The sequence below is a fragment of the Lampetra planeri genome, chromosome 26, assembly GCF_965212315.1.
Source record: "Lampetra planeri chromosome 26, kcLamPlan1.2.h2, whole genome shotgun sequence".
Lineage (NCBI taxonomy): Eukaryota > Metazoa > Chordata > Hyperoartia > Petromyzontiformes > Petromyzontidae > Lampetra > Lampetra planeri.
The window spans coordinates 4,394,800-4,420,114 of record NC_136132.1 but is presented as its reverse complement, the minus strand read 5'-3'; the positions used below and the strand labels follow the sequence as shown (position 1 = coordinate 4,420,114).

The window sequence follows — 25,315 nt, the reverse complement described above, 5'->3', positions numbered from 1 at the left end:
TGTGGTAGCTGCGATGCATGGCCTAGCTAGGTGTGTCACGCAGATTAGCGACCCCTGTACTTGTGAGACTCACCTGCAGGGGCAAACCGGTGCCTGTAATAAGCAAGGAGAGCGAGCTGGATTCCGGATAAGGATATTGGTTTTGTGGAGGGTTGGTGGTCTTCACTGTTACGTCCGTGTCGGTTATCTCAGGTTGCACAGCTTTCCACCCACATTTGAAATTATACGCCGTCACAAATTGGCCACACGTTGTCAGCAGCACCTTCGTAAAACAAAGTGTCTTGATATCCAGACAAATGAGAGTATGCTGTTTATTCAGCCTTTGACATTTTCTAAATCCACAGAGTGTGAAAAATAAAATAAAAAACGCAACATTGATATAATATTTAAACTATTCTATTTGCCAACCTCTTTGAGTCGTGGAAATTGCGAGCTGTCTAAAACGTTTGTCAGCTCGTCTCAGCACGAGTCAGAATGACTGCCTGCAGAACATCGGTAAAGAAAACGTTAATTATCCCGAAAATATTACAGTTGGGCGTTTTGATGTTTCACATTTCACGGTGCTCCACATCCGTGACGACGGGATGCTAGTACAGCATAAGAGCGACCACTAAATTTCGATTTAAAGCTTTCGTGACTGCAGGGATTCATCTTCTTGGTTCTTTCGGTAAAGTCACGTAGAAGGGAAGTAATAAAATAATAAAAACAAAACACAATAAAATAATTCTCACGACGTTTCGGCCACAACGCAAGCAGCCGTCATTCTTCACATGAGGACGGCTGCTTGCGTTGTGGCCGAAACGTCGTGAGACTTACTTTATTGTGTTTTGTTTTTATTATTTTATTACTTCCCTTCTACGTGACTTTACCGAAAGAACCAAAAAGCGACCACTACCTCGCCGTCGCTGCGTGCGTGCGGGGACAGACCGTCCGCCCGCGTCGAGACGAGTTTAACGCGACAGCTGCCGCCGAAGCTGCCGACCGCCCTTCAGTTGCCGCCGCGTTCCCACCGTCAGCGGTTGCCCGACGCGGCGCCACAACGGGCGGGGGGCGGCCCGGGCCACGCCGGTAATTTGCCGTGATGCCCGGCGCGATTGCCGATGATCCTCCGCTGCCTGATGGGCACGTTTTTAGTTCCTTCCCAACCCCCCTAATTTTCATGCTGCGTCTTTGATTGAACTGCAGCGGGGCAACTATTACGAAGCAATTTTTTTTTATTTTATGAGGTAAGGCCCGCTGAGCTCTATATAGCTCTTTTGCAGAAGCGACCTGGGCACAAATGATAGCCTAATGAGAAGTGGCTTGTCATCATGTGGAATCTTATCGCAGCCAAATACACGAAACGCATGTTTCTAAATTTGGAGGGAAAAACCGGACGACTCGGATAAAAATCCCTGCGACCACGGGGAGAGAGAACGCGCAAACTCCAAATATACAGCAGCAGGCGTCGAGTTCGGGATCAAATCCACGGCCTCCTGCATACCAGGCGAGGTAGTTAACATCTCTACGGGGAGAGAGAGACACGCAAACTCCAAATATACAGCAGCAGGCGTCGAGTTCGGGATCAAATCCACGGCCTCCTGCATACCAGGCGAGGTAGTTAACATCTCGCCACCACGGTAGGCGTCAACACTCGGCCGTCTCTCATCTGTTCCCGGTGTGCGTGTGTCGCGTAGTCGGCAGCGCACATCACGAGAAAGACAAAGACTCTTCATTTAGCCATTGGCACCGTTTGCGAAGAGTCCCGTTAATGGGCGCCTGTTAAAAGCCAGCGCACAAATCTCCCCGGAGCTGACATTCGTGCGTGTCACCAAGCGCCCGTTTATTGGGATGGCTCGACACATGGCAGGCTCAGATGAGGTTTAGGATCCCAGCTGAGATCGTCGTGCGGGATGGGACCCATGTAGACGGATCAAGGCGCAGTTCACGGATACATCGCTCCTGTCTCAGTGTACATGTGCATGCACAGCCCCTTTCGTCAATCTACTGCTGGATGAGGGTCTCCGCCCACGCGATAGGAGCCGTAGGGGTTATTTGACCATACTTCACCACGCTCGTCGGTATGGGTTGAGGGCAGGGAGTAGCATTAAAGCAGAGTACAATGATGAATGCTTCTGCACTGCCCTCTACGTAGCCACGTAGCCTTTACTTAGTAACCTGCTGTGTGCGGTGGTCACGCATGGAAGCACTGCCCAGGCTCGTACCTGCTTAGCTTTCGAGCTGTGACGAGATCAGGCGCATTTTGGATGACATGGGTTATTTGATTTGATCATTAAACACGTGCACGCACGCACAAACACGTGCACGCACGCACAAACACGTGCACGCACGCACAAACACGTGCACGCACGCACAAACACGTGCACGCACGCACAAACACGTGCACGCACGCACAAACACGTGCACGCACGCACAAACACGTGCACGCACGCACAAACACGTGCACGCACGCACAAACACGTGCACGCACGCACAAACACGTGCACGCACGCACAAACACGTGCACGCACGCACAAACACGTGCACGCACGCACAAACACGTGCACGCACGCACAAACACGTGCACGCACGCACAAACACGTGCACGCACGCACAAACACGTGCACGCACGCACAAACACGTGCACGCACGCACAAACACGTGCACGCACGCACAAACACGTGCACGCACGCACAAACACGTGCACGCACGCACAAACACGTGCACGCACGCACAAACACGTGCACGCACGCACAAACACGTGCACGCACGCACAAACACGTGCACGCACGCACAAACACGTGCACGCACGCACAAACACGTGCACGCACGCACAAACACGTGCACGCACGCACAAACACGTGCACGCACGCACAAACACGTGCACGCACGCACAAACACGTGCACGCACGCACAAACACGTGCACGCACGCACAAACACGTGCACGCACGCACAAACACGTGCACGCACGCACAAACACGTGCACGCACAAACACGTGCACGCACGCACAAACACGTGCACGCACGCACTCGCACAGCGAACTTTTACTAACCCCACACTCGCCGGGGTATTTTTCTCTCGTCCACAAGCGCACGCACGCACGCACGCTCACACTCACGCGAGCGTACGCACATAAATGGCACAATTCGCAAATGCGATTGTGCCAAAGCGCTTGACAAAAGCCCACTCCCACTGAGGTTTACAGCCCCTCCCCAACAAACCTCTCATAAAGGGAACGGAAATACCTGCAAGATTGCTAACTGCTCTCTGGCGCTTATTGCCCGGTAGCTGCTTGGTCATGCCCATGCAAAGAAAAAAACCCCTTCGCTTAGCATCTCTCACTCTCCGCCTACACCGCTCGCTCTGCCATCCCACGGCACCCTGCAGGCGCGAGCCCACGGCCCCGTAATTCACACCGACTGCCCTACATTCCACCCAGATGAAAAGTTTAGCACGGCCAGTTTATTTGCTTGTTTATATATTTTTTATGAGCCATCCCTTTCTTGAGAAGGTAACAACAGCAGCAGCAGCAGCAAGTTGACGTTCCGTACGCTCGTCTTAAGAGCAGCATTTTTCATCAACGCCTCGGCAGGGACAAACATTAATCAGACCTCTAATGTGCCGTAAAATTGTCCACGTGAGCCAGACACCCCCCCCCCTCCCGCAGTGCCAGCGGTGTGTATTAACATTCTCCGTAATGAAACCCGATGTAGTCAGACGTGTAAAAAAAAAAGATGCTTTGACATGCTCCATTGTGCCGCGGCTATTTCGTCCTATTGCCTCGACGGCATGTCCACGCTTTTAGGGCGAGCGAAAAAAAAACATCGTCTGCATTCGGCCGGTTGTGTGGCTTTCATAATGAAGGTGACCCCTTGGCAGTAGCGCACTCAGGGTGTTCATTTTACGTGGCTTTTCCCGCGATCGTAGCCCGCGCCCGTTTCTTTCCTCGGTATTGCGATGCGGCTCGCACCGTGGTGGCTTTGGCGAGAGCCGCGATGGGAAACGTTCACTCGCTCCGCACGTGGCACCATCATTATACGCGGGGCGCGCACACACACATTTCTATATCTTTGGGAGGGCATGACTGTCCACCCACGGTTATCCAAATCCGTACTTCTAATCGGGCGTACCTAGGGTCACGGCTGTCCACCGCTGTAACCCTTTCTTGCGTACGAGTGTTTGCCGCGAGAACCGGCGCGTCCAGAGTAAACAACGCGGAGATGAGATTTCACGTTGGCCAATATTTCCAGGCACGTTTATTTATATATTTCGCACACCATGTATTGTGACGAATAATGGGATGGGTTGTAAAACAGCATACTACGTACCTGTAGCGTTTGTATACAGTGTATGTGTATGCAGTGTGGCGTTGGCAATTATCGTGTGTGCAAACAAACCATACATTTTATAATAAAACAACAAAATAATTGTAATAATGCCTTGTCAGTAGTGCATGAGCACAAATAACAAAAACGAAATACGTTCGTCAATAACTCTGCGGTAAAAAAGAAATATACGTATGATGTATGTCGCACTTCTTTCACACCGTACGTAGCCAACCGCGCTTATATGTAATAGGCGACATTTTGGAGCAACGGCCGTTCATCACAGCAGAGAGCGCCAATGTGTCCACGGTCGTCCCAATTGCCGTGCATACGAGAGGCAGATGAAGAAAGCAGAAGAGAAAAGTAGCTCACGGGGGCTGTGCCGTTGTTAGGATGAATATTAATGCGCGCGCCGTATAAGCGCAACTTAAATGTCAGAGCGCTAATGGTAAAAAGGTAGAGGCATGGCCTGCACCACGGGGCTCACAATCCTCCTGGCGAGATGGGCCCTCCCCACTCCGCCCCCGCCATTCCACGGGCGCGAGATTAATGCGACACGAAAATTCAATATTTTTTGACGATTCAAAATTACCGTGTAATTTATGCCCGCGGTGGGGAAGGTTTCACGTTATATTTACTCTGAGCTTAATTGCTCCGTGTTTAATCAAGCAGCAGATTTTTTGTTCTTTTTTTGCGCGCAGATGTCACTTCGAAACGTTTTCGCGGACGCCGTTAAATTTGATTGGTGGTTGCAGTTGGATCGCCGGAGTGCTGGACATTGCCCAGGAGTAGATTAACTGTGATGGGCGTACAGAGAAGAGGGGCAGTGCTAAAGCCTCGCACGGCTGGACTGCCACCAACCCTGGTTGCGAGCTGCTGGATTGTGACCGTGAATAACGTCTCTTTCCACTCTCGTGTTTACTCAATTAAACCCCAAACACGGATATTTAACATGAACCTTCAAAGATGTCCTATGAATCCCCCCGATATCCATAGCTGTGCATAGCTGTTGTGAAATACTGGGTGCTTCAAAGAATTATTCGCACTTATATAGTTTTTAATGGAAAAAGAACGGGTAATACACTGTAACATGTTAACAAATGTAGGTTAATAGCTTCAAAAAGTCAAAGAGTCTCTACTTGTTCGCCATCATTGTCAACGCGTAGCCTGTAATCTTCTCCAGGTGGTCTCCAGAGCCTGGACGCACATTTATTGTGGTGTTGTTGAAAATTCTCGGAAGTGTTCACATTTTTTTGAAGCACCCTCTTTAATGCTATTGGTGGTGCCCTCACAGGGGTAACCCATGTCATCACGTCATTGTAGAAAACATTGACATGGAAGGGTATAAACAGCAAATTGCAGAAATACATCTACATTTATATGAAATAAATTTGACCATTGAAGTCGGTCGAACTAAACCAGGATCTTAGCAATTGTTGATGTATTGCCGTGATGCTTATCTCATGGGGTGTTGCACATTTTTAGACTCGTGTCATTTGTAAAAAAAAATAAAGTTCAGAACGTTTTAGGAAAATTAAGAAAAGTTCAGGTCACGTGTGGCTGAGAGGGTGGCCGGGGGCGGTGGTCTCAGGGTGCACCTAGCCTGGCACAAGCGCTATGGTGACATCACCGCCACTTAGTGGCGTACTCCAGTTGTTGTTTTTTGGGGGGCGGTGGCCTTCATATGAAACGTTGCGATCATTTCCTAGTATAACATATAAATGTATGAATATCCTAGTGCCCATTCTATACGTTTGTAGATTAATTCATAGCCTCCTGCAGATTCCCAACTGCCACGAGACACGAACGCTGCTTTGGTTTGACCACCAATGGTGCGACAGTCCCGTAATTTGGAGCCGCTCGTTTTCGTCCCTTTAACGGAAAGTTTGCTTTTACGAGGCTCCATTTCGTGAGGAGGCGGTGAATGCAAATCGCTAGGCAGCGTTCCCCGTGAGGTTGGTTGTAAGAATGCCTTTCATGGACCCACGGGGCCCCATGAGCTGCTGTGTCAGCTGTTGTTCTCGGGCAGACTCCAGCTCTTAGCTCTGATGAGGGAGCAGCCTCATTTATAAAGTTAATGATGTCCCTTAGCACTGTATTCTGCGTCAATAATTGCCTCGGCGCTTCGCCTGACTCGGGATGTATAGTTTTCTTGCAGTGTCCAATTTCAAAATTCATATCTCAGACTTTTCACCCAGATGCCTCGTGAGCACGGGCAGACGTGCTCATAAATTATCGCCGTTCATAGACAAGTTACAGTTGGCAAATGTCTCTGGCAGACATGTCTCACGATCCTTAATCACAATACGTGGTGGCGGAGTGCTTTGCAATTATTCGCTGATGACGAGCAATGAATGAATAAATGTCATGGATTTTACCAAAAAGGAACCTCAGCATTTGCTTGACATCAGGGTACCCTTAATTATCATGTTCCTGGTTCACGGTGCTGGTATCTTTCTTTTAAATGTGCAATTAAAATCCGAACAGGTGCCTTGGCTCTTATTGTTTCTGTCACCTTCTCAATAAATCCCCAGGGCGTGTCGATGTCACGCCTATTCGCATTAGGCTGACTTTAAATGCATTAAATCACCGACTGAGAAATTCCCACGGGTAAGCTCAAGGTGAGTGCGTCCCCAGGTATTAATCCCAGGTAAGGTGCACAAGACATTGACGACTTGAGTAGAGTGTGTGAGAAGGGGAATATTTATTTATCCTGGAGGAATCCGATTAGCTATAACGCTCTTTTGCACAGATGTCCAGTCGGAGCGGATCAGAACCTAACAATACAAACACATGATTTGAGCGCAACGTATTTGAAAAGTAAACAAATCAATAAAATATATACAAATAAAACTAAACCTTTTTTTTATCTTACCAAGCAAAGTCCACTGAGCTATTAGCTTCTTTTGTGGCGAGGTCAGAAGTGACCTCATCGTACCCTACCCGGCCGGGTACGGGTAGGGTACGGGTATCGGGTACCTGATTGCGACCTCTGGGATGAAGCCATGTTGCAGGCGCAGGTGGGTTGATTCTAGGAACTTGAATTGTGAGAAGAGACAAGACGTTGGGAAATGAGTGACAAACGGTTACTCACCAGTGACTCACGGCCTACCCGTATCCGGCCGCACCAGGGTCGCAAACGGGTACCCGTACCCAGCCGGGTACGGGTAGCCGGGTATCGGATAGGGTACGGGTATCGGGTACCCGATTGCGACCTCTGGTTGTCACTTTTGCACCGTTATTCGCAGCCGGGACGTCGCATCGTGTGTGTGTATTCCGCGCGGTCCAGCTCTTCGCCACGGCGTCCCGAGTTCAATCGCCGCTGCCGGGAGAAACGACGAGCGTCCCGAGGTGCACCGCAGCGGTTTCAAAGCAGAAATAAAACCTCGACGCAGACAAAGTAGCATGTAACGACGCGAGAAATTCCGAGAGCATAAACCTCTCGCTTTCAACAAATCGCCGGCATGCCATTGTGCTACGTTGCCTCGTTTGTGCTTTACTACCGTGTGTTCCCTCCTGCCTCCGCGCGGTGCCTTATGAAGATGACTTACTCTCCTAAACAGTGGTCACGACCGGCCTGTGAATGAGTAAAGATGGAATTTTATGCGCCGATGGCAGAAAATTAGTTCCAGAGTAAATTCTGACAAAGCAGTCTCCTGTGGGAAAGTGAGTGCGGCCTTCCCGTGTATAACGATGAGTGCTGGTTAACACCGGGTGCGTTTTTGCGGTACATATGTTTCTATTTGCTGTCTATCTCATGTCACTTTCTAAATTGATACACACAGTGGCATTCTTTCTGCTTTCATTGTTCTATATTAAATATCGTAACCTTGGTAACTCATCATGTGCTGGATATTTGGGGGTTTCAAGAAAACCCCATCATCATTTAGTCTCAGGCCAATACAAGCCATCTTATATTAGCCGACTTGCATTTGGACTCAATTCTGCCAAATTAAATATTTAAAAATACTTATTTTTTTAAAACACGCTTTAATGAAATGTACCGTCCTCGTAATGGCAGAACTCCACGACTCCAGGAAGTGGCCCCGCAGCTTGCCACAGCGTAAGGAGCCGTGGTGATTTACAGGCAACGTGAGTTCAGCGTGGACAATTAGACCCGTAAAAAAGATCGTTTCAAAATATATATTTTAAATTTGTATGATAGAATATAGTATTGTCATCAGTATGACATACCTATACCAAGTTTGCAGTCGATACGACATTGGGAAGACGGTTGAAATTGAGTTAGAATATTTGAGGATACGACAACAGACAGAGTGAGTTAAATAAAAGCGTGTAAAATTTTTTAAAATATATATATTTTTTTTTATGATAGAATATAGTCTTGTCATCAGCATGACATGAGTATAACAAGTTTGCAGTCGATAGCACATTGGTAAGTGGGTAAAAATTGAGTTACAATATTTTTTAAGGATTCGACAACAGACGGAGTGAGTTAAATAAAAGCGTGTAAAATAGAGAAACTTGGACAGATTGATTCGCAATTATTACAGATTACACTGGTCAACACACTTATTCTGGCATAAGGTATTCCAACGGTTTTAATGTAATTTCGGGGTGCTGATTCCAAATCTGGCATCAGTTTTTGTCTATCACATCAGGTTTTTGAGATATCAAATATTGCATTTTCAATAAAAACTGCAGAAGAGAAATATTAAATAAATGTGGATATCTACATAAAATGATATTATGAACACACTATCCTAAAAATACAGCACCATATTTGAACACTAAAGCAGTCACTGACTCGCAACAACTTGCAATCATAAGTGACAGAGTTAATTTCGGGTAAAATCAATGAAAATGGGGTATGCCAATAGCATAAAATGAGATGTGATAGAGCAAATCTGAGATCAGATTTGGAATCAGCACCCTGAAATTAGTCTAAAACAGCTGCAAAAGTCCAGGCCAGAAAAAAACATTATATTTTTGTTGACCAGTGTAATTACACCTGAGCACGCTCTGAAAGTCTGCGATGGGGGTGCGCGGGCCACGTGACGTCGCGTTGGACGCTTCGTCCAGCCCCTGCTGTTTAACCCCCCCTCCTCCACCCTGACCCCCCCCACCCCACCCGCACAGGTGGATGATCCACGCGATGAAGCACGAGCTGAAGGTGCGAGCGGACGAGCCGCACGGGGCGCAGGACCTGTACACGCTGTCGCCCAGCGCCGTCAAGCAACTGCTGCTCGACGTCCTGCAGCCCCAGCAGCACAGCAGGTGCGGGCTGGACGGGTCGCGGAACCGCGACGGCCGCGTTTAAATAAAAGCCACCGCCAGCCGCTCGCTGGCTGCCCGCGGCTCAATTAGGCACCGGCTAATGACATGAGCTTTGCTCGCAGCCGTAGTGGCTTTGTGGTCGGTGCACGCATCACTGAGTCGGTGGGTGTAAAATTATAATGATTTATGTTGCCACGAGAATTTTCACGAAAAAAGTTCCGTGGGCTTGGGGAAGGACACTCCGCTAGCAGGGACTGGCCAGTGGTCAAGATTAATCTTGCATAGATTTATATGGCGTCTCGTATCAAGGCGCTTTACAGCAATGATACAAATGATACTCTTTGGGTCTTTCGGTAAAGTCACGTAGATAGAAAAACAATAAAGTATTTTTTATTAGATATTTTCTTATTTATTAGATAGAGGGGTTGATCACCCCGTGGTGCCCTTATAAAACTCAACATTTAAGCTACTCACGCCGACTTGTGCCCGCCCTCACACCACGCCGCCGTTGACCCTGGCCATTGACCGAGCAACCCAACGTTCCTACACCAGCTCCCTACGCAGGAATGTGTTAATTACACATCGCCATGTTGGTCAGTGCAGATCGCTAAAGGGAAGCGGTTCAGAAATCACTCGCCACTGCTGTTAGCCCTGGTTGTGAATAGAACTCAGGTCACCGGACTCTTAGCGTAGTGCGCTAATGCCCAACCGCTTCACCCCGCTGGTGACGTTACACTCTACCAAAACAAACCAATTTGGCCCACTGCAATCTTACGTGAATGGAAGTCACCGACGCACCCGTTTGTTAACACAAAGAGAAGACGTGTACTCATGAGTTGTTCACGTGTAGGCTGTTTAGGCAGGACTGGATCATCGTGATTGCCAAATGTGTTGTGGCTGCATGAACATCACCTGCACTTGTCACATGCACGCACAGGGATCTGAAATGTTTGCATCACCGACGGGTCCTCGGTTCGAGAGCCGTCGTGATTCTCACTCGGATTTTCATTCAAACTCAGGGCTTGGGAGAACAGACGCCACCTGGACGGGTCGCTGAACAGGACCCCGCCGGGGTTTTACGACCGCGTGTGGCAAGTGCTGGAGCGCACGCCCGGGGGCATCATGGTGTCGAAGAAGATCCTTCCGCAGGTGAGAGAGGCGGGGCGGGGGGGGCAGGGTGGTGTACCGAGGATGTGGGAAAACAAGGAGGTGGTCGTGGTGGTGGTAGTTGCGCTAAAGTTGAGATTGTTTCTTGCTGTGGTTGTCCCACCTGATGACGGACGCTTGTGTTGCGCCCGAAACGTCGTGATTTCATTTATTTTCTACCTACGTGACTTTACCGAAAGAACCAAAGAGTATGGTTGTGGGAAAGTCCGCAACCGTGAAATGCTTTTGCCGTTAGGCTGAGATGTCTAGGCTCATCGCAGCTGTTGGAAATGACAAATTTACATTCATAATTACGTATAAATCTCGTCCGAGGAAACACATGGTGTACATTTGTCTGGAATGTGTGTAGGAGGCACAGCGTGTTTAGCCAGCACGACTGGCTAAATTGTTGGGTGCCGACTTTTTCAAGTAATTATAATGGCATTTTGTTTATTGTGAAAAACCTCATTGAGGATGATCGTGTTTGGCATAGTTCATCATTAACGTGTTTTCATGTGGGGACAATTATATAACACATTCCCATGAACAGATAGCAAGGTTCACACAAACACACAGGGCACCAAACCAACTACTGTACCGTTATTGCCTAGCGACCCCATCACATTCCTGTAGCTTTAGAAATTTAATTAATCTGTGCAGTGCACCAACCCTCAAAATTGTTGTATTTACGAAACTACTGCTGCACCACACCCAGATAGAATATCATAAACGTGTGTTTGCTGTGTTTGCACACATGCACTACGGGATGCACATTGAAAATTGTAAACTTCAGATTGCTCACGATTGTTTTTGTTGTTGTGCGAATGTGTTTCTTTTCCTTTGATCAGCAACCGACCCTGTCGGACATGACTATGTACGAGATGAACTTCTCTCTGCTGGTGGAGGACATCCTGCAGAACATTGTGGAGCCAGAATACCGGCAGATCATCGTGGAGGCACGAACATGTGCACGCTGCGCATAAAGACTCGTCTCCGATAGACACCCGTGGTCAACGCCTGCATGCACAGTCTTCTCACATTCGCGCATTTTGTATGTTTGTCCGTTGATGTATAATAACGTCTCGTCGCTCGTGTTCTGCTTCTGCACGCCGTCCAAACTAAACGTGTCCCTCCACCTCATGCAGCTGCTCATGGTGGTGTCCGTGGTGCTGGAGAGGAACCCAGAGTTGGACTTCCAGGACCCCGTGGACCTCGACGCGCTCGTCAAGGAAGCTGTCGCCAACTTCCAGAAGGACCAGAAGAGCGAGGGGCTGTTGGAGAAGAAGGTACGTACTGCGCGATGCGCAGTGGTGAGCGTTACACAGTGGTGAGCGCTACGCAGTGGTGAGCGTTACACAGTGGTGAGCGCTACGCAGTAGTGAGCGTTACGCAGTGGTGAGCGTTACACAGTGGTGAGCGCTACGCAGTGGTGAGCGTTACACAGTGGTGAGCGCTACACAGTGGTGAGCGCTACGCAGTGGTGAGCGTTACACAGTGGTGAGCGCTACGCAGTGGTGAGCGCTACACAGCGCTACGAACCCGGCCACCCGAGTTCAATTCCCGCTCACAGCCAACACCAGTGACGATTATCTAAACTCTCCTAGGTCGCCTAAAATGAGTACGTGGTGCAGTGCGGAAACATCGCCACTCGGGAGACAAAGGCGGCCGGGCGAGGTGCTGGCCACCCACCCCCTCGTGTGCCATGCCGGCCTTCATAGGTGCTCGCTAACAGCGCTTGCCCCAACAGTCTGTGAAGGCTACATGAGGGATCTCTGTCTTTGACCTCACAGCAAATGTCACCACGGCAAATTCGTTTCATTGATAAATTGCCAGTGTGGCGTTGAGCATCGACCGCATTATTTTCAGGTTTAACGACTGTTGATTTTTATTTGTTTACAATGCGGTTGCCGCATTACGCGTTTCAATCGATCCCACGGTCTTTGAAAACATTCCCGTCCTCCCCATCTGCCCGCGCTCGCCCCGTCAGAACGACGGCATGCTGGCGTTCTACAACATCTCGCCGGTGGGCAGGCACAGCACGGCCAGCTACCTCACCCGCGCCGTCCTCGATCAGCTCCTGCAAGGCGAACTCAAGACGCTCAACCCCGACGACCCCTGCCTCATCAGCTGATTTGCCACGGCCGCCACCTCCCTTACTCCACCGCCGCCGTCAACGGTTGCCCGCCGCCCGATTTGGTCCAAACCTCGCATCTGTTTGGCCGCTGCCACCGCGTTGTATTATGCCGCGTGTATTTAAGGCGAATTGGCCGGATGAGCCGTGCCACTGAGTTCAAAGGGGACTGTTTGTGGTGCACCGTGAGCTTCCGACGTAACATTTCTGCGAGTTAAAATGAAATTTTTAAAAAAGTTTCATCGGTGGGAGCTAAAATCTAAATACATCCGTAGAATTATGTGCATTGCTTACAGATGTAACGGATAAACATTGCAGCATGCAGCTCGTGCACGCGTGCACATGTACAGGTGTGCATGCTTTAGTACAAAACATACAGTACCCACGTGAATATAGGTGCATGCATGATATGAGGGTCCACCAAAATCTGTTAAGGAGCTGTTATTAAACGGGTCGCAGCAAACTTATGTCGGGATGTTTTTTTGAGCCCCAAGCACAAACAGCGATGTTCAATTGCGTGAGGCTCACGAGTGGTCGTTGTTAAAAAGAGTATAACTGGCAGCGAAACGTGCGTTACTTTAAAGCACCATTCTCAGATTTGTTGAAGGCCCCTCGCACACCCTGCTTGCATCTCATTTCTCATTAACCGGCATTCCTCTCCACGCACCCTCCGCTCCGGCAACCAATGCCTTCCGTCAAGGCCTCCCAAGTTATCCTTCGCTCACTGGGAGGTCGCCCTTTCTCCTCTGCTGCCCCTATGGTCTGAAACTCCATGCAACACAGCCATCCTCGCTGTTGACTCCCTGCCACTGTTCAATCGCCACTCCTCCTTGTCATCATTAATGAATCATGCCCGATGTTCTGTAGAGCGTCCTGATACGTGGTTTGCCTTTGCAATACAATTACAATAATACTCGGAATTACATAAGGTGTATATGCGTCCACATCTGAGGTCACTCGACAGAGACCATGGCTCTATTATGTTGGAGAGGCAGGCAGTAAGGCGAGCAGGGCGTGGGGGAGTCAAGGCCTTGAGCCGATGGGGGCAGGAAGTCAAGCGCACGTGGGACTGGGTGGGGGGTGGATGGAGTTCCAAAGTATAGGGGTAGCAGAGGTGATTGATTCGTGTAGATGCTATATAAATGCAAATTGCGTTGCATTCCAGTGCTAACAGAGAGGTCCAGTTCTTCTTACAGAGGGAGTGAGATCATTTCACGGAGGTTTTCTGGGAAAATGCGCAAGTCACCGTGGCCACGTATGACATTCATAACAACCAGCAGGTTACACAATGGTTTGTCGGGCACGATTGTGTCGTGCACACGTCCATGCAAATTTCCATCAGGAAATGGCAAAATGTATTTACGTGTTACATATTAAGGTGTTGTGTATGGGAGTTAAAAATAAGTACTGTATTGTATGTTATGGTCATAGCAGGAACAATTCACGTGAGTTCCAAGCTGTTTTTGTTATTTAACATATATATGAAAGTCCCACACTGTTTTTAGTGTGTGTTTTTTGCAGTGTAAGATTAATGGAACAAATACAAAAGTGACAAAACTTCAGCAAACTTCCATTCTGTCAATCAAACGCTTCAGCAGATGTGTGACACACACTCACACCGCATATGGGTCCAGTGGCGAATGTTGTCCAGGTTTTTTTTATCCAAAACTCTATAGGTGAACATTTAATTCGTAACAACCATGAAATCCCTTGAACAAATCTAAAACATTTTAGGAAGAGGAGGGGAGGAAAGTGGATATCAGTAAAACCTGCAACGTCCCAACATCTAGGCAGGTTTGGAATTGTGGGAAATGTTTAGGTGTCGTATGTAATATTTCAAACAAGGAACGCTAAATTAGCTCAACAACAATTATACGGAGAGTAAATTGCTATCGATTCAATGCAACGCGCCATCGCAGCTAACAACTCTTGTTGCAGTTAATCCGGTTAATGAGTAACTGCAAAGGTCAACTCACAGGGCTGGGAGCTTCTCCTGCTATTACCAAATTTAAATTTAATTTACTTGGGATCGCTCAGAATCGGTCCTTTATTTTCCCCCGAAGCATTTGCGATCTGTTGCGAGCGATGGCACGCGATAGGTGGGATGAACTCCGGACAGCTCGGGTGCGATTTGTGTATGCGAGGTTTTAAGAGCAGTAAGTAATGCGTGCAATGTTGAGCGTTAGACGTGACTGCAGTTGGAGTGTGTGTGTGTGTGCGCTTTGTGGTGTTTGTCATTACCAACACACACAAAAAAACCGGAGTTATGTAAGAAAGCGATGTTCCTATGGCGAGTTTGCTTTAGGGGAATTTTTTTTGTTCTATAAGTGAGCGTTGGCTTTGCTGTGTCAAGATGTTGTTTGTTGTTGTTGGCTTTCAGTGTTGAAATGTAAACTACCGTACTACCTTAGATTTCATTCAGATCATGGAGATGCCTTTCCACGTTTCACATTGCACAGGAGCACGACACAAGGACGCCTCGCATCATTTCAAAGTGTTCGACACTTCTTCCCGTGTCACAATGGCACCTCCTCGTTGAGGGGCCCAACGTTGTTGTTGTTGTTTTTCCGTCCTTTTTTTTCCGTGTCAAATCGTGTTTTGCGTTTAGTCGATTCACTCGTGTCAATTAAAGTGGTTTTGTTTGTAACATGCGGACGGATAAGAATCATGACACCGTTACCCGCTTGAATGTAACCGCGCATATGTTAACTAAATGCAATGCGCTGCAGTAGAAATACGCCTTCAGGGTTGTGTTGGTCACGTGGTGTGCATTAAAAGTACACTGGTGTAATTCCATTGCGTCGCTGTGTTTTGAACGAGCGTGTGTGTGTATATAGATACTCGTTCCGCATTGCGAGGAGCGGTAGTCTAGCGGTTAGCGCACTGCGCTACGAACCCGGCGACCTGAGTTTGATTCCCGCTCACGGACAGGGACGATTATCTGAGCCGGGCCTCCTCTAGGTCGACTCGGCCTCAAATGAGTACCTGGTGCGGTGTGTAAACATCGCCACAAGGGAGACAAAGGTGGCCGGGCGTGGATTTGGAAACTCGCCCCCCCCCCCAGGTGCCCGCCAACAGCACTTGCCCCAACAGTCTGTTACATACTCTGGTTCTTTCGGTAAAGTCTCTCATTCTGGCGAATTGCCCGATGATGCTGGATGCAATTACCAGAGAAACGTCGTGCTACTCAAATTGTAAATGTTGTGGTTTCACGCTTCAACACACCGGTGGGTTAAAGCAGTGAACTATTTGTCTTTTGTCAACGTGACACTTTTTTACTGATTGGCCGTGTCGGGTGGTGGAGGGTTACGACACATAAATAACGCGATCTAAACCCAAAAACGTTGATTATGAATATTGGTCGCGAAAGCCTACGTGTTAAACTGTCTCTCTCGCCTTCTTCAGCAGTTCTTGCTGTGGTTGTCCCACCTGATGACGATTGCTTGTGTTGCGATCGAAACGTCGTGATTTGTTTTATTTTATTTCTACCTCCGTGACTTTACCGAAAGAACCAAAGAGTATGGGGATTCCTGCAGTCACAAAAGCTTCAAATCAAGTCTGTTACGTGGCATTGCATTGCAAAGTTTTTCCCGTCAAGCGAGCGTTGCTCATCGCCGTGATCTGTCCACACGTCCACAGTGTAGTAATTGTGGGTTTAGTTCGCCTTGGGCAGAGTGTGAACTCATAACTTGACAGTTGTTACTTTTTCTATCGGACTACGCGTGTATGGTTGAATCTGTTCGTAGGAAAACATTTGAACTACTTTACCTTTTTGTTGGGAAACTCGGATAAACAGCGCGCCAAATGTATAAGCTGGAAAAATAAGGATATACTAATACTATCCAATATTGAGCATCCTTCAAAGATACATTTCCTTGCATGCATTACCAGTTTTCATTGAAATTAAACTTTAAAAAATGTGTATAATGCAAATTGCATTTATAATTTAGAATCGAACAATGCACGAGTCAGAACTAAATTTTTGTTTATCAAATCAAACCTGTCTTAAATTTCGATTTAAAGCTTTCGTGACTGCAGGGAATAATCTTCTTGGTTTTTTCGGTAAAGTCACGTAGAAGGGAAGTAATATTTTATGATGAATCCCTGCAGTGACGAAAGCTTTAAATCGAAAATTAAATCAAACCTGATCAAATTTACGGGAGCATAAATTAAAGTGTGGACGTGCAATTATTACTACTACAGGGTAAATTTCGATTTAAAGCTTTCGTGACTGCACGGATTCATCTTCTTGGTTCTTTCGGTAAAGTCACGTGACTTTACCGAAAGAACCAAGAAGATTCTACAGGGTAGTTCACGCCCAGTGTATTGAGAGTACGGCTCTACCTGCAATGTATTTGTCGTGCCCGTGTGGTGTCTCCCACTCGTGGACACAGATATCCATGCAGCTCCGCTCCATGCAGAGCCTGCCCAGGTGGGTTGCGCGAGTGAGCATCTGCGGGGCCACGTGCGACCAACGGAGACGTCTCAAGATGAGTCCTGGAATAGTGCGGATCCGAAGGTGCTGGGGCTCTCCTGCACATCGAGAGAGATGGAGAGAGACCTGGGAGTCTTGTGACCTCACTTCTGTGCGGTGGGAGGGCCCGGGATCATGCAGCCCGTAATGGACAACGCAGAAATCGCCAAAGTTAAATCGACGAATCGCGCCTCGACACGGCCGAGGCCGTTCACGCAATCACTCCGCGCCGTCGCTTCTTTCCTTCTGCCAAACATCGCAGCGAACCGCGGCACTTGCACGGTGCAACGCCCTCGTGTGCGAGCTCCGAGCGTCACTCCACCGACTCCTCTTACATTTAATTCCGAATTTTAACCGAAGCTGTCAACTCGCGACCCGGAGCCGGACGGAACAAAATCCCCTGGGAGTCTTCACGTAGCACACGTGAGTCACCTCCCCCCCGCTCCACCCCTCCCCCCGCTCCACCCCTCCCCCCACTCCACCCCTCCCCCCACTCCACTCCTCCCCCCGCTCCACCCGCTCCACCCCGCTCCACCCCTCCGCTCCACCCCTCCACCCGCTCCACTCCTCCCCCCGCTCCCCCCCACTCCACCCCTCTCCCCACCCCACCCCTCCCCCCGCACCACCCCTCCCCCGCACCCCGCTCCCCCCACCCCTCCCCCCGCACCAGCCCACCCCTCCACCCCACCCCTCCACCCCACCCCCCGCTCCACCCCACCCCTCCCCCCACTCCACCCCTCTCCCCACTCCACCCCACCCCTCCCCCCGCACCACCCCTCCCCCGCACCCCTCTCCCGCTCCCCCCACCCCTCCCCCCGCACCAGCCCACCCCTCCACCCCACCCCTCCACCCCACCCCCCGCTCCACCCCTCCCCCCACTCCACCCCTCCCCCCACTCCACCCCACCCCTCCCCCCGCACCAGCCCACCCCTCCACCCCACCCCCCGCTCCACCCCTCCCCCCACTCCACCCCTCCCCCCACTCCACCCCACCCCTCCCCCCGCACCCCTCTCCCGCTCCCCCCACCCCTCCCCCCGCACCAGCCCACCCCTCCACCCCACCCCTCCACCCCACCCCCCGCTCCACCCCTCCCCCCACTCCACCCCTCCCCCCACTCCACCCCACCCCTCCCCCCGCACCAGCCCACCCCCCCACCCCACCCCCCGCTCCACCCCTCCCCCCACTCCACCCCTCCCCCCACTCCACCCCACCCCTCCCCCCGCACCACCCCTCCCCCGCACCCCTCCCCCGCTCCCCCCACCCCTCCCCCCGCACCAGCCCACCCCTCCACCCCACCCCCCGCTCCACCCCTCCCCCCACTCCACCCCTCCCCCCACTCCACCCCACCCCTCCCCCCGCACCACCCCTCCCCCGCACCCCTCTCCCGCTCCCCCCACCCCTCCCCCCGCACCAGCCCACCCCTCCACCCCACCCCCCGCTCCACCCCTTCCCCCACTCCACCCCTCCCCCCACTCCACCCCACCCCTCCCCCCGCACCACCCCTCCCCCGCACCCCTCTCCCGCTCCCCCCACCCCTCCCCCCGCACCAGCCCACCCCTCCACCCCACCCCCCGCTCCACCCCTTCCCCCACTCCACCCCTCCCCCCACTCCACCCCACCCCTCCCCCCGCACCACCCCTCCCCCGCACCCCTCTCCCGCTCCCCCCACCCCTCCCCCCGCACCAGCCCACCCCTCCACCCCACCCCCCGCTCCACCCCTCCCCCCACTCCACCCCTCCCCCCACTCCACCCCACCCCTCCCCCCGCACCAGCCCACCCCTCCACCTCCATCCCCTGTACGCACACTCGTGTGTGTGTGTCTGGTGTGGCCTGTGCCGCGAGAGGGCGCTACTCACCTCGCCGTCGCTGATGCCGTCGGAAATGAGCAGCGCGTCTTTGTTGAGTGGCAGTGTTCGATTCGAGCACATTGGCGCGTGTGACTCTGGAGATATGATTGTGTGTAAGCCGTACGTCGAACTTCTTTCGCACCGTACGTAGCCAACCGTGCTCGTCGGAAGTGCGGGGGAAGGACAACAAACTAAACACACAAACATTTAAGTTTTAATGAAATTCGTTTTCAAACTTTCTCTTTTTTAAAGTGCATAGCCTCCAGTGGCTTCCTAATATCAGAAAGGAAGATCGTCCCAGACGACAGCAGAAGGGCATCTGAAAGGTCGCAATGCAAGTGGCCGTCTTGAACCGTGTTCAGCATTGCTCAGAAACACAAAGCCGTCCAAGCCATTACAACTTCTTTGTGGGAGCGTGATGAAAATAATAGGTTAAGAAATTATGCATGCTAAATATTTGCACCTAGGGGGTTGATTTATTCAGCATGGGGAAGTCTCATTCACATTCATATGTTGATCTTCATGTCGTTTTAATAGTTCTGGTCACGTGACATTTAACTTTGAACATTCGGTTCCCACGTAATTGTTATTTTCCTTCGTAAAGATTCGCTTTGATTCCTCCTTGTTCCTGATTTGCACAATCTCGCACTCGTGTTTAATCTTACACAGCCACGTCTCGACACGGTATTTCATACTTTCGGTCTATTCACCGTTGCTGCAATGCTGTAACGTTGTTATATTCTACCCACACCCAGGTTGGCCTGTCACGTCGTTTTAATTTATGTATCCAGCACTGTGTCATTACTATATCATTACAGGGCAGCAGATTTCTTAAACCCACCCACGCCTCTATCCACTCAGCAGTATAAATAGGTTGGCTCCATCGCAGTTTGGCTATTGCGGTGGGGGAATAGTGTGGGAGCCGCTGCGACGAGATGTTAACTACCTCGCCTGGTGTGCAGGAGGTTGTGGTGTTCGAACCCGACCCTGACGCTTGCTGTATATTTGGAGTTTTCACGCCTCTCTTTCCCCGTGGTCGCGTGGATTTTACTCCAGTTGTACCCCTACACATTTAGCAACACGCGTTTAGAGTGTTTGGCTGCTATACATTTCGAGATGCCGTTGCGAGAGCTGGACCGCGCGGAATATACACACACACGACCGCGACGTCTCGGCTGCGAATAACTGCGCAAAAGTGACAACGCTACGGAAATGTGTAAGGGAAAATGTTGCGGTGCCTGTCTGGGAAAAGGAAGAAACTAAGAACAACGACTATCACTCGAGTACGAGGTTGGAAAGCGTGATACCGCACCAGAGATTGTTGAGATTATTCTTGGTGCTGTGAATGTCCACGTGATAAGAATCAGGTTCGCACAGCGCTGTCGAAATGTGCCGCACATTTCAAAAGTAAGCACGTTTGATTTCTAAACATGTTTCGCGTTGACATTTAAATTGCGGAGAAATCATTTAGTCGTTTAATGCCGTGGTTTAAAAATACCTAATGAGTTTGTTTAATTTTTTTTACAAGATAAATGGTTGCAGGTCAATTAAGTAAGAGTTGAAAACGTAGTATTTTTGCACTGTTCGTGGGTTTATACCTTGCGTGTATGTACAATTCTGGGTTTATTGCTCATATTTTCGTAAAAATGTGTTTAAAATACCGTTTTACCGGTTTTAAACTTCGTTTTATGCATTTTTAACGAAAACAGCGCCCCCTAGTGGCGAGCGAATTTATTAGGCCATTTGAAGGCAGTTTTGGGGATTTAGCGATCAAATTTCATCACAAATATGCACTAAACACCATTCTACAGCCTACCATACGTGCAAACCGGTTTAACAGCTTTATTGCATTGCTAACCTCCGTGTGAAATGAGGATTATGAGCGCAACAGCGCCCCCTAGTGGTCATTTCATTTTTCTTTTAATATACAAAAAAAAATCATTTTCAAAATGTGTTTTGCACGTGTGTGTGTATCTTCCTCTTCCTCCCGAAATAACAATCGATAACAATCGAGCTTTGAACCCGGGATGGCATAGACAAAAGGTGGACGCGGTAACCGTTACGCCACCCGAGCCAGCGGGTTTGCATGAATCATCTTCTCATATGAATAAAAAGTGTGCTGTACTTGGCCCTTCCCCCCTCTCCAACCATTATATAAACGGAGTGGTAGCTCCTGCAATCTCTCATTTACTTGATACAGCTGTCGTGGCTGTGACGGTTCCACCTGAAGACGGAAGCTTGTGTTGCCTCCGAAACGTCCTGATTTTTATTTTATTTTACTTTTATTAATTTTAATGTTTTTACCTACGTGACTTTACCGAAAAACCTAAGAATATGAATTCTTGCATTCACGAAAGCTTCAAATCTAGAATTCTCATGAGAAACGTGCCATAGCGGAGGCCTCTTTGGTTCTTTCGGTAAAGTCACGTAGAAGGGAAGTAATAAAATAAAAAATAAAAATAAAACAATAGAATAATTCTCACGACGTTTCTGCCACAACGCAAGCAGCCGTCCTCAGGTGAAGACCAGGTCTGTCGGGGAGACAGACCTAGTCTACGTGACTTTACCGAAAGAACCAAGAAAAAGAAAATAATAAATTAAATACTTAGCGGAGGCCGCTTATTTAGCCACACCGACAAGGGCACGGTCTCTCTAACAGCCGACACCACCGACACGACGCGGGGACACACCCAAAGCTCTGCACAGATTCATCAAACAATTGCTCGAAGTGGCCACCTTCTTTCCACCCCATATCCACCCGACAGAGCAATTGACCTTGACAGCCCAAACAAGGACAAGAGCGAATGAATGAATGAATGCACGTGGTCTTCACACAGTGTCGAGAGAGGGTGGGCCATTATACTGGGCAGTGTGAATTGTCTTTTATACCACCCCTCCACCCGCCGCCCCCACACGAAATAAAGAAAGCCGTGCCAATTACTTGTGCACTCGTGACTTTATTTTATTAAAACACACACACACATTCCAGGGTAGATACATTACACGCACATATGTGGCCACCACTTTGAAGAAGAACAAACACAAAACTTTGTTCACGAATACGTTGCGACCGTATCTGTTGCGACGTCTCGCAATGCCACGAATCACATGACGTGAAAATGTACCGTGTTTGGTCACATGATGGTTCCGGCAATATTTGTTGCTAAATTTGAGATGTATACATACGGGTGTGGGTTTCAACCGGCGCTGCGTTGTACTTCCCACTCGGCTTTTGCACAGATTTCATTCCAAACCGAAGACTTTGTAGCTCCAGCAAGTCTGCGTTGACGACGACGACGCAGTCAGATCGCTTTGCCCTCGGCTCCGTGCGCCCCCTCGCTCGCGTTAATGATCTCGCAGCCAGCACCCAACCGTTATTCTTTGGTTCTTTCGGTAAAGTCACGTATAAAGATAAAATAATAAATAATAAATAAAATAATAGAACAATAACATTCTCACGACGTGTCGATTGCAACACAAGCAATCATCATCAGGTATAAAAGAAATAGCAACAAAAATCTAACCAGAAAACTATAGACAGACATTATCTTTATACGTGACTTTACCGAAAGAACCAACGAATAATTCCTGCAGTCACGAAAGCTCCAAAATTAAGATTAGCACCCAACCGGTTTGGCATTCGCATCTTTTGTACCGAGGACGCGTGATCGGAACAGATTGTGTGGCATTGTCGGGCAAAGATCCCCCAGCATGGCCTTAACAGACTGTCGGGGCAAGTGCTGTTAGCGAGCACCTATTGAGGCCGGCACGGCACACGATGTGTTGGGTGGCCAGCACCACGCCCGGCCACCTTTGTCTCCCCAGTGGCGATGTTTACACACCGTACCGGATACTAATTTTAGGCTGAGTCGACCTAGGGGAGGCCCAGGACCGTTTCTGATAATCCTCACTGGGTGCTGGCCGTGAGCGGGAATCGAACTCGAGTCGCCGGGTTCGTAGCGCAGCGTAGCGCTAAGCGCTACACCACCGCTCCCCGTATGGCTATGGGTATTGCCGCAACACACACACACACGCACCTTAGGGATGATGTGCCACTGTTCCCATCCACTTACAGTTGAGGACAACGCACCTCCTCAACGGCATGATGTTTCCACGCAAGAGAAGTTGGCCTGCAGATCTAAACACGAGCCAAAGATCATTCTCGATGGAAGGAAACCATTAATGTTGATTAAAAGTATTAAAAAATCAGGCTACAATGTAGCGTGATTGCACAAGATCACCCAGGGCATTCTATATTCTAAAGGTTTGCAAAACTCGTAAGGCTGCAGCTATTAATTAGTACAATTGTGTAATTTAAAAGGAGTAACATCCGTATTATCTAAGACTGCATGTTAATAATAATAATAAAACACCCGTGCCCTATATCAATAAAGGACAAAACATCGTAAGACGTGCTTTCAAATGAGTGAACATCTCTATATATAAGAAGGGAAATGTGTGAATGTGTGTCTGTTCGAAATGTTTAGCGTACTTCTCAACATGCAACAAACTTGAAATTTGGCATGTGGTATCTTCCAGATTGTACACAATGCAAAAAAGTCTAAAAATAGACTTTTGTATTTTGGGGGGGGGGGGGGGCAAACACATTCCTGCGGAGGGAGCTGGTAGGAACGTTGGGTTGCTCGGTCAATGGCCAGGGTCAACGGCGGCGTGGTGTATTCCGCAAATATGCCCGACTGTGAGGGCGGGCACAAGCCGGCGTGAGTAGGTTAAACGTTGAGTTTTATAAGGGCACCACGGGGTGACCAGCCCCCTCCCCACCCAGCCCCACCCCTCCCACCCCCCACCCAGCTCCACCCTCCCCACCCTCCCCTCCCCACCCAGCCCCACCCTCCCCACCCAGCCCCTCCCCACCCTCCCCACCCTCCCCTCTCCACCCAGCCCCTCCCCACCCAGCCCCTCCCTGCACGACGGACGGATGAACACAATAATCCCCTGTGGGCTGGTGTAACCAGGAGGTTTCTACCAGTATAAGCATCGTCTGCACTATACCACTGCCGTATGGCTGCGAGTAGGGTGAATGCATATCCACGTTCTACGTGGAAAATACATTGCGATCCATTGCAATCTATCCCACTGGCTTCTAATGCCCCTCCTAATTTTCTTCTCGACAGGCGATTGCATGTTGTGAAAGCGATGGCTCAATTTCTCACGGAGGCGCGGCGAGGTTTAATCGGTGTGTTGTTGAGATTGGTGGCGCCCCATATCGAGGCTTAGAAACACACGGTGTATCGATAAATGGATCACCACGTTTCATAATTGCGTGGGTTTTTTTTTTGGTTGTTGCTTCAGATCGCGTCGTGCACCCATCCTCTACCCGATCCAACATTTTACTGACGCGATGTGGCCCACAAAAAATTAAATTGTGAATCACAACGCTGCTGGCGGGATGACGTCGCTCGGCTGGCCTGGTGTAGAGTAGTAGAGTGTAGTAGTAGTAGTGTAGTGTATAGTAGTGTATAGTGTAGTAGTGTATAGTAGTATATAGTGTAGTGTATAGTAGTATATAGTGTAGTGTATAGTAGTGTATAGTGTAGTGTATAGTAGTATATAGTGTAGTGTATAGTAGTGTATAGTGTAGTAGTGTATAGTGTAGTGAATAGTAGTGTATAGTGTAGTAGTGTGTAATAGTGTAGTAGTGTATAGTAGTGTATAGTGTAGTAGTGTGTAGTAGTGTAGAGTGTAGTAGTGTATAGTGTAGTGTATAGTAGTGTATAGTGTAGTAGTGTGTAGTAGTGTAGAGTGTAGTAGTGTATAGTAGTGTACAGTAGTGTATAGTGTAGTAGTGTGTAGTAGTGTAGTAGTGTATAGTAGTATATAGTGTAGTAGTGTATAGTAGTATATAGTGTAGTGTATAGTAGTATATAGTGTAGTGTATAGTAGTATATAGTGTAGTGTATAGTAGTGTAGAGTGCAGTAGTGTATAGTGTAGTGTATAGTCGTGTATAGTGTAGTAGTGTGTAATAGTGTAGTAGTGTATAGTAGTGTATAGTGTAGTAGTGTGTAGTAGTGTAGGGTGTAGTAGTGTATAGTGTAGTGTATAGTAGTGTATAGTGTAGTAGTGTGTAGTAGTGTAGAGTGTAGTAGTGTATAGTAGTGTACAGTAGTGTATAGTGTAGTAGTGTGTAGTAGTGTAGAGTGTAGTAGTGTAT

General features: G+C 49.2%; 1 protein-coding gene across 4 annotated transcripts in view; it reads left to right on the top strand.

The window, feature by feature from the left end:
• The window catches only part of PHKB (phosphorylase kinase regulatory subunit beta), a 204,201-nt gene extending 188,586 nt beyond the window's left edge, over nt 1–15,615 (top strand). For all 4 annotated transcript variants that reach the window (XM_078606541.1, XM_078606542.1, XM_078606538.1 and 1 more), the window contains 5 exons: nt 9,407–9,544; nt 10,564–10,693; nt 11,539–11,646; nt 11,836–11,976; nt 12,678–15,615. In XM_078606541.1, the coding sequence (XP_078462667.1) occupies nt 9,407–9,544; nt 10,564–10,693; nt 11,539–11,646; nt 11,836–11,976; nt 12,678–12,821 (661 nt within the window). In that variant the 3' untranslated portion in view covers nt 12,822–15,615. The remainder of the gene's footprint in view (nt 1–9,406; nt 9,545–10,563; nt 10,694–11,538; nt 11,647–11,835; nt 11,977–12,677) is intronic.
• The last annotated feature ends 9,700 nt before the right edge of the window (nt 15,616–25,315 follow it).